General features: G+C 43.2%; 1 protein-coding gene across 1 annotated transcript; it reads right to left on the reverse strand.

Moving 5' to 3' along the window:
- Positions 1–1,446: 1,446 nt before the first annotated feature.
- FKBP14 (FKBP prolyl isomerase 14) lies at positions 1,447–9,899 on the reverse strand. Its single transcript, XM_054274056.1, has 4 exons — positions 9,298–9,899; positions 6,354–6,505; positions 3,533–3,660; positions 1,447–2,238 (listed from the first exon to the last, which is right to left on the reverse strand). Exons 1-4 carry the CDS (start codon positions 9,897–9,899, stop codon positions 2,080–2,082), a joined length of 1,041 nt encoding a protein of 346 aa, XP_054130031.1. The 3' UTR covers positions 1,447–2,079.
- Positions 9,900–9,943: the final 44 nt, after the last annotated feature.

A 9,943-nucleotide genomic window follows, 5' to 3' on the forward strand; every position in this document is an offset into this window, starting at 1 on the left:
TTGGGTACCTCCCCACATCTAGGCAAGACTGGCTTAAAGATCAACTTCATATCCTGTTATCCTCCTTTGGCCTAGGCTACAATTGTCTAAGTTCCCTACACAGTCAACAAAGACTCTGTTTGGGAAGGCAGCTATCTCAACACAAGATAAATACACGTGCAGTGAGCTGCCCCAGGTGCCCAGTGCTCTGGTGACTGCAGGGGAAATCAGCCAGCACAGAATATGCAACCTGCCTTGGGCAAACAGGTCAGGCAAGCTTGATTTTTTGTAAGTGATGAGAAAAAAATATCAATAGACAGAACCATGAGCAGTAAGAACAGCTAAATAGGTAGTGACTATTCATGATTTCTTCACAATAAAAGAATAAGGGCAGGAAATGAGCCTAAAACAGAAGGGAAACATTTTCCCACGCTATTTTACTGAAACTCACAGCATTAGAAGTAAAAGTTTTATTGGGGTCAAGAAAAGCAGATGGCATCACTAAGGAAAGAGACCTAAGGTTACTGAAAACAAAACACATGGTTGCAATTCCTGTCTTAGAACATCACCCACAAAATGTCAGATGCGGGAAGAAAACCAAAACAGAGCATCCCAGCACTGCATACCCTCATCACTATTGACAGGCCTCTCTGCACACCCCTCTGCAGCTGAGCTCAGTCAATGAAGCAGTCCTCTAATCCTCAGTTGCAACACTAGATGGCAGGGAAACATCTAACACACCTACAGCACTGAGAGCCTGGAACGCAGTCTGCAGTAGTTAAGGGTTAGTGCAATGCAGCAATCTCACTTTCATACAACTGGATTTATTTTGCATCCTTACATAGCTTTGGGCAATGATTTCCAAGTGCAATGCTGTGTTCATAGACCCATGGGTTAGTGATGTCAGGATAAATTCTGTCCCTGAGACTCCTTGCTGTCTCATTTAAGAAACCATGGACAATTGTAAAATACCTGTTCTCCAGAAAGATCTTTCAACTCCAATTTTGTGTTTGAAATCCTAATGATCTCCACCTCTGTAAAGATACAGTACCATAGCACTTACCTTAACACCTCTTTTTTCTAAAAATTCACTTTTTAATTGAAAATTCAAATTACTTGTGAAAAATGATGCAAAGGGGCAATGAAACAAGTTCTGCTGCTTACATAGCTGCAGACAAGTCCATAGAAACTGTTCTTCAGACCATACTGACCTTCCTGTCAGTACACTCTCTCTCTTCTGCAAAGAGAGAAAACTTCAGACATGCAACATTCTGCTCAAGATCCCCCTCAAACTGTAAGAGAAAGGCATGAGCTTTTCTGACGAATGCCAAGTCTGAGGTTCAAAACAAATGTGTGTGTACATTTAAAGGACAGCACCTCTGCACTGCAGCACAACTTGCTGCTTTCCAAATTACAGATGTTTCCGAGAATGTTGCCGGCAGTAGAAGTGAAAGTCTGACATTTAACTCCTGCTTTCTTCAGAAAATTTAATGAAAAATGCAGACAATTATTGGCATGGGTGGTAACACTCTCCCTTTAGAAGGGCAAAATCTGCACATGATAATCATTCTTCTCATTCAGCTTTGTATCAGTTTCTCAGCCATACAGAGATGCTGATGCCTTCTACTACATCTTTTGAAAATCTGCAGGAAAAAACCAAAGGTCAGCAAACTGCTTTTTAAGCAGTGACACTCAAGAAGGAAGGTCAAGTAATTAAGCCACAGACTACAAGTAATATGTCAGGTAGCTGCTGAAAGTGATCTTGGCACACACATCACAGAAAGTCACTGAACTGGATTTTGATTTTCATAATGAATGATAAATGGAAAGTCTGTTTCATTTCTGAAAAATAATTTAATACAAAACTTTAAAAACACTGATGTGCAAGTCTTCGCTGTGTAAGAGGAGGAACATTTTCACACTTTAAAACAGTTTAAAACATTTGTACATAACAAACAGAAATTCTTTTTTATATAAACAAAATGTTTCTTTGCCAACAGCAATTGTCAATTCCAAAGCACAGAATTAAGATGACAGGAGAACCAGACAGTCTAAGTCATTGCTATTTGTGTCCAAAAAAGTTATGCCACTCTTTTCTTTCTACAGCTCATCATGCTTGTACGTGAATTCCCTTGCAGATATAAACCCGTCACTGTCTTCATCCTCCTTATCAAATATGTCTTCCACCAAAGCATCATGCTGGGTGTCATTCACCACTGCTCCATGCTTTTCAAATTCTTTCTTCAAGTAAATTTTCACCTGTTAGACAAAAGGTGAGAATGAGGATTTTCAGACCTGTGAAAGAGTTGATTTCTGCAGCATAACAGAGGGATGCTATGCTCAGGATGGTGGTATTAGATAACAGATACCTCCCCTCCTGTGCCACTGCCAGAATAATACTTGTCTGACTCTGCAGTCTCTTTGAATGAAGGGTCTTTAGTGATAGAAGTGACAGTAAAACTAGCAAAGCTGTTGCCATACCTTTATGGTATCTGACTCAAAAAATGAGTCAGGACTGCCTGTCTTCTGATGTCTCGATGTCTATACAGTGAAGTAAAAATAGCTGGGCAGAAGTTATTAGCTACCAATTGGTCAGAGACAGCTTGTCCACATTCCAGCACCCTGACAACCCAGTACATGTAAACAGCCACTCCAGATATATACTCCACAATCTCAGTGTTTGCTGCTCCAATGGGAAATACATTAAAAGATTTCTAGATATCTCAAAATTTTTAAGGATGCAGGGATTTTTAAAGGAATTTAAACTCAAGGCAGGTTTTAAACAGACCATTGGAACACTGACTTACATTAAGCTAGACAGTAATGGTAAGCAGTGTTTTCAACAATATCAGATTGCTTTTAATAAGTTTTTAAGGTTTTACTATGGAGATCCCAAGTGTTCTGAATCACAGAGCCTTCTACAAAAATTGTAATACCAACATATTCATCTGTTAAATAGATATCACTTGTATAAGAACATGGGCCACTTTACAGGTCTGTTTTAATCACTTCAGTCTCTGGGATTTGTTAGGGCTAATGTTTATATTCCTAATATGCAGACATTACACACACAGACACTGTCTGATACATACAAATGATTAATTAGCCTTCTGAGTCTGGTAAACTGGTACCAGACCCAAATCAAGAACAACCCAGTGGTTTACACTAGAGAACATGGATCACTTGCTGAAAAAGCAGAAGTTTGAAAATGAGAGGCAAACAGATGGTGAATAATGCTGAATACGTGTCCTTCACAACAAAATAGGATTGCCCTGCAGCAGAAGAGATCCCAGTTTATTAATAAATCAGCAATTAAATCCAAAAAGCCCTGAAGTCTGGTTTTATTTCTAAGATGCTTTACTTTATCCAAGTCTTCCACAAGCGTGCAGCATGAGTCACATGTCTATCCTCAGTTTACCAAGGCTCCTTTTGAACCTCTAATCCAGAATTTTCACTAGGATGCAAGGCTCAGAGCAGTGTAGCATAAATGTGCATTCTTTTCCACTCTCCCATCCTGTTAGATTTCCTCACAAGACAAGGATAACCCACTCACCTCTTGCTTGGATAGTTTCCAATCATCATTAAGATCCATCTCTTGGAATGACTCATGAGACCTTGGTCCATTTCTTATTTCTAGAAGGTCAATGTTGAAAATCAATGTGCTCTCAGGTGGAATTTTTCCTGCCCAAAATGGAGAAAAGTTGAAACCAACTATATATTCAATGCCATACAAAGGCCACATGCATCAGAGCAATGTTCAGCAAGCCCAGTCATTTCAAAGCATCCTGCAGTTTGAACCAGTAAGGACAAGTATCTGAAACAATGATGACACAACCATGTCAGCCTGTAGCCTGGACTCTGAGCAGCCCCTACAGCATAAATGCAACTTTAGATGCAGCTGTTTTGTTGGGGAGTAGTAGGTGCTGATGCAACCTCTTATTCAGCAATTACCATCACAAGTTTATCAAACAATGATCTTGAATCTTTTTTCTTTCATGGCCAGAGCCAGATAAACTGGAAAACAGTAAAGGAAACTGCACAGTCAGACAGGCTATGGCCAAGACTAATTACAGGGCAGCAGGAAGGGAGAATTTAGCCCTCTGGATATCCCAATAGTCCCCAAATTCCTCTCTACTGCCAGCTGATACCTTGTGTCTGCTGTTCTGCCACTGGAAAAGCTCTTTTGCAGAAAAAGGCCAAGGATGATGTTGGTCTCCCACAGCAGTCTCTGGACTCAGGGCACAAAGCACTGAGCTATTTCCAAACACACAGCAGAAACCGAGTACCCAAACCTGATCACAAGAGCTGTGTTACCACAACATCATTTCTGATGCAGGAGAACAGACTGGTAACTTCCTAACAGTGCCACAGAGCACTCCCCATGCCACCACACCTCAAGGATATCAGTTCATCAGGCACTGGCTTTGACAGAGATGTGATATGCCCTCATGCTGATGGCCAAATCTACTGTCAAAGACCTTTCAGCACATCACTGCTCCTTTATACAGAGACAGGTTGAACAGCACCAAATATATCCCTATATTGGACAGCAGCACCCCAAAAATTATTTCTGTGCCTTGAGAAGACAGGGAAAAATAATCCACATCTACCACTTTGGAGCTATGGTGTTAAATACACCCTGAGCTGCAGCAACAAACAGGCTTGAAGATTTCTGGGATGAAAAAATGTGCAGAATATTCTGGAAATACAGGGCACAGTGCCCTGTTTAGGGTTTGAAACACAGGTAATTTTTTGAGTGTTACAGAAAAAGGCATCTGACTCAAATGATGAGTCAGAAAGCAACCAAGGTGGGAGGCTAGTGAAATTATGTGCATTTGAAGGAAAGTATGAAGAAAATGAAATAATTCTGTCTTCAAGGGTATCACTTCAAAACAGCAACATAATAATGCTCAAATACTTCAGTCTTCCTAAAGCAAGTAATTTCTTACAGCAGTTAGCAGTGTTTAGCTGTTTAACCTTCTTGCATTAAACACAGAGGTGAGGCCTGCAAGTCTTTGAAGAACAACTACAGTGCTTTACATATTAATCAAACAATTAGGTCTGTGATGACTACGAGCACTGCAGCATTTCACATCTTTTTGTGGAAAAATTTACAGCTGAGCTCTGCATAAAGACTGAATGACAACCACAAAGTTCCTGTTCTCTATTAGAAACATGATTACTTCTAATACTGTGTCATGAAGTGCAAACCAGGGCTTCTAGAAAAATGTGTGTTGAACAAGTGCATTTAATAAAGAAGAGTATGAAGTGTGCTGTAGGCATGAATAGTACCTGGCATGAGGTAATATGGAGCCCTAAGCCTGTGTGCAGCCTACTGGCCATAAGACACAGACACACAAACAGTCCTCATTCCCAAAACAGTCTCACAGTGATGGGAGAGAACAGCAGCAGGATGGACTGTATGCTCCTAGACATTCATCCTTCCTGCTTTGGAACCTTCCACTACCTTAGGTCATTTGCTGCAACTCTTGTCATGACATAAATATCCATAAAAACTGCTAAAAAAAGTTAACTAAAACAAATCCCATAAAGCAGAAGTAGAACCATTCAAGCTGTCACTTGCTTAACTGCATATTCCAAATCTGGCCCTCCTGTTAAAGGAATCTGGAAATATTTGAAAGGAAAAGCCCCAAACAGCCTCAGTAGTAGAGAGGTTGAGATGTTTATATCTGTCTGCACAGCAGTCAGTGCATTTTCAGTAGGTGACAACGTGACTGCCCATGCACATCTTACTGTGGATAACAGGAACCACTGCCCAAACTGAAAATAGCTGAAAGAGAGAAAGAATTAATGTTCCCATATGGAGAAATAAACAGTGACTTCTTACTGCATCATCTAAGAACTGGTTGGGCAGCAGTACAGGGAGTTTCTTAGGGTTCTAAAAGAAACCTGAAAGCAGGAATGAGTCTTGCAAATGCACATTCATGAAGCATTACCACAAAACCAGATCCAACAGCCAAAAAGCCAACTGTTACCTAAGCAACCACCTCCACTTGACTTTAAAAGAAGAGAGAAAAAAAAACAAACTACAAAACAAAAATAAAAAGCAGGGCACTGAGCTTCTGCTGTGCTTCTGTTGAGCACAGCACTAACAGAAAAGACATCAGAACACACAGCACAGCAACCACCATCGGTTTCTGGGTATTTTTCCCCTGCATTCACAACACAGCCACTTACTGGATATTACTGCAGGAAACAAATTTATGAGAAAGAGCACTTGATGCCTTCAGTTTTTCTTCTTTAACAGAATCAACCTGGAAAGCTTGAAAGCTTGCTAACCTCTTAGGCAAGAATAACAGTAAAATACAGAGATTAGAAACAATTAGAGCAAGGGGAGTGCTTTAATGTTTTACCTTTCCCTTCTTTTCCATAAGCAAGGGCTGGTGGAATGGTCAGCTTCCTCTTCTCTCCCACACACATGTCCTTCAGCCCTCTGTCCCAGCCTTTGAGAGCTTCCCTGATGCCAAGTGTAAACCACATAGGTTGACCATTGTTGTGCTTGTGACTGGAAAAGAAAGGAATAAAACACTTCCTATTTAAACATCAAGTGCCACAAAGGGCCGATGGAATATGCTCATAATGTAGATGTACATTTAAAAACATAGCACCACTCAGCACCTTGACACCTCCTAAATGAAAGACCTACACTTGCAAAGTCTTTAAACATGCTTTGCATGACAAAGCTCTTTGGGAAGTGGAAAGAAATAAAACAACATTTATCTTGTGTGTTTATGACAACACTAACCAACCCAGATCTCCACCTCCACTTCCCTGACCACTTACTTCCACTTGGAAACTGATCGGACTAGAAAAGGCATTTTCTTAAAAATCTACAGTCAAGGCCATTGTAAACAGCAAATCACAGACCAGCATGGCCATCATAGCAATACACATTTTAACATGCTCAGAAGCATCAGCCTCATCTCTTTCAAAAGAAGCCATTGAGGGGAAAAAAGCCCCCAACAAAGCAACTACATAACAGTCTAGAAAAAACAGAAACAACTGCATGCAAAACATTCAACTTTAGATTTGGGACACAAGATCTTTTTCTGATTTAACCAGATGGTACAACCCGGACTACTTTCACTCTACTAACAGACAAGGAATATGAAAGCTCTATTTACTAGTCATGCAGGAGAAGTGTTTAAGAAGAAAACAGAACACTTACAGAAGTTAGTCAGCAGCAAAAACTTTAGTGTGTCACTAGAAGTCCTTTTAAAGAGGCAGGTTAACTACAAGAGAAAATTAGTGAGATTTTAGTTGAATCGTCTGCAAGAGCATCAACATGCAAAATTGTCTTCTTTCTTTTCTTTTTTTTTCATATACAAAAGTAGCCTTCAGACAGCCGGCAGAGACTTGAATATTTTGCTGTCTCCCACTATTAACACTTCGTTGATGTATTACAGGACATCCAGCATTAGCAAGTCGTTGCAGGCTCTTAGCAGACTCCCTCGAATTCCTGGCTCTTCCTCCTATTTGCATTTCTGTGGCTCTGGCATGTTGACTTGTCTGGTCGGGGGCAGGTAAAGAATAATGAAAAGCTGTGATTGTGCTGCCGCTAGTGGAAGGACACATGTAACTTTGTTTTATTTTTTAACTAATAGCTTGCTTTAGAAACCAAACAGAAATTTATGCGTAGCACAAGCTATGAAACCGCTGAGATCACATATCAAACCTGCACCTAAATCACAGAATCACAGAATGGTTTGACTGGAAGGGACCTTAAAGATCATCCAGTTCGAACCCCCTGTGCCATGGGCACACCTTCAACCAGACCAGGTTCTCACGGCCCCATCCAGCCTGGCCTTGACCACCTCCAGGAATGGGCTGTCGGCAACTTCCCCGGGCAGCCTGCCCCAGTGCCCCACCATCCTCAGAGTAAAAAACTTCTTTCTAATAACCTGATCTAAACCTGCTCTAAGTTTGAAGCCGTCTCCCCCCCTTGTTCTGTCACTACAGGCCCTTGCAAAAAGTCTCTCTCCATCTTTCTTCAGGTAGTGGAAAGCCAGAAACAATGAGGTCACCTCAAAGCCTCTTCTTTTCCAGGCTGAGCAGTGTCGGGTCTCTCAGCCTTTCCACACAGGAGAGGTGCTCCAAGCATAACATCCCCATCTTTTAAGAAATGCCACATAGTTCTACTTCCTACAGACTGACCAGAAAACAAATGCTAAGTAAGATTTATTTTATAACCTTGGGAAAGAAAATTTGCCTTACTATTGGTGTTCGTCTTGTACAGCCTTGTGAGACACCGCTTCTCACCAAACTTGCTGAGAACAGGTAGCAGTGGGAGCGACCCCAATGACAAGTTTATGCAGTGTTATTTAAGCTCTTTTATCCCAAAACAAATAAGGCATTCATGCATGGCTTTTGGGCATTTGGGGAGGGAGGAGCAAAAAAAACGAACCAAACAAAAAGCCACTTTCCCCCTGACAAAATGCTCCTCACAGAAAGCTATTCGCAGATGGATTGTGGAGCCCTGTGAGAGGCCTGGATTCAGGAAAGCATGGCCAGAAGAGATCACTTATATTAAAATAAATAAATAAATGTGTATATATGCATATGTGTGTGTGTATATACACACACAAACACACACATATATATATACACACGCATAAAGGTGCAAGTCTAGAGAAGCTGCACCAAGATTGTTGGAGGGATGGAGCAGCACCTCTCCTATGAGGAAGGGCTGAAAGAACTGACCTAATTGTACTTTTCCAGTACCTCAAAAGAGTCTAGAAGAAAGATGGAGAAAGACAAATTTTAAAAGGGCGTGTAGTGACAAGACAAGGGATGATGACTTTACAGTGAGAGCAGGCTCAGATTAGATATTCGAAAGAAGTTCTTTACTGTGAGGGTGGTAAGCCACTGGACCAGGCTGCCCAGGGAAGTTGCTGGCAGCCCATCACTGGGGGTGTTCAAGGCCAGGCTGGACGGGGCTCTGAGCAACCCGGGCAGCGCTCAAAGGCGCCTCGGCTGGGGCTGCTCCGAGCAACTTGATCTAGTGGCGGCTCAAGGAATCTTTAAGGTCACGTCCAGCTGTAGGCATTCTATATATATATATGTATATATATATATATACACATATACACATATATATATATACACACACATATATACACATATACGTACATGCACACACACACATATATATATACACTATATATATATACATACTATAAATACATATATATATATATACACTATATGTATATATACACATATACACTATATATATATATATTTCCCCACGCAAGCTCAGCCAGCAGCTCGCTGGGAGAAGACGCGCCGCTCACTTACGTCGAGTGAAACATGGATCCGTCTCTCTCCAAGAAGCCCTCGTAGTGAACCAGCATCAAGTCCCCCCACTTGGTGCGCCGGTGGCAGAGGAAAGGCTTGTGCAGCACCTCCACCTTCACGTCGGGCGCGGGGGGGATCAGCGCCGCGCCCGTGCTGCCCAGCACCGCGCACAGCAGGGCGGAGCCGAGCAGCAGCAGCCCCGCCGCCATCGCCGCCGCCTCGCCGCTCTCACCGCGCCGCCATCCCGCGCCCCGAGCGCGGCCGCTCCGTCCGACGTGGCAGCGGCGCGCACCGCTGCCAGCCCCGGCTCCCGACGGCCCGGCACGAGCGTCGCGCTCGCTGATTGGCTCTCCGCAGGGCGAGCTCAGGAGGAGCTGCCGTCCATTGGGGCGCGTCCCTGTCCGTCTCCTCAGCCCATCCAATCGGCAACCCCGAACAGCCGAGGGGGGTGGGCGGGCCGGGCACTCCGGGAGCGCCGGCGAGCGGGGTAGCCCCGCGGAGCGCGCGCACAATAGAGCCGGCCGCTGCCGGCCGTTGATTGGGCGGCGGCCGCAGCGAAGGCGCGTTCCGATTGGCCGCGGGAGGCCACCTGCTCTGGGCATTCCCCGCCTGCCCCCCGCGCCCGCCTCTCACTCCCGCCGGTCAC

Source organism: Melozone crissalis, unplaced genomic scaffold (assembly GCF_028551555.1).
Source record: "Melozone crissalis strain CALT ecotype California unplaced genomic scaffold, PUWL_Pcris_2 ptg000016l_1, whole genome shotgun sequence".
NCBI classification, from domain to species: domain Eukaryota; kingdom Metazoa; phylum Chordata; class Aves; order Passeriformes; family Passerellidae; genus Melozone; species Melozone crissalis.

Excerpts from the sequence above, each read along its gene's own strand:
- FKBP14 (XM_054274056.1), bottom strand. The coding sequence starts at position 9,899 with ATGCCCAGAGCAGGTGGCCTCCCGCGGCCAATCGGAACGCGCCTTCGC. Across the intron at positions 6,506-9,297 it reads GGATCCATGTTTCACTCGAC|TCACAAGCACAACAATGGTC; the intron begins GTAAGTGAGCGG and ends TTTCTTTTCCAG. Across the intron at positions 2,239-3,532 it reads GGAAACTATCCAAGCAAGAG|GTGAAAATTTACTTGAAGAA; the intron begins GTGAGTGGGTTA and ends TTTGTCTAACAG.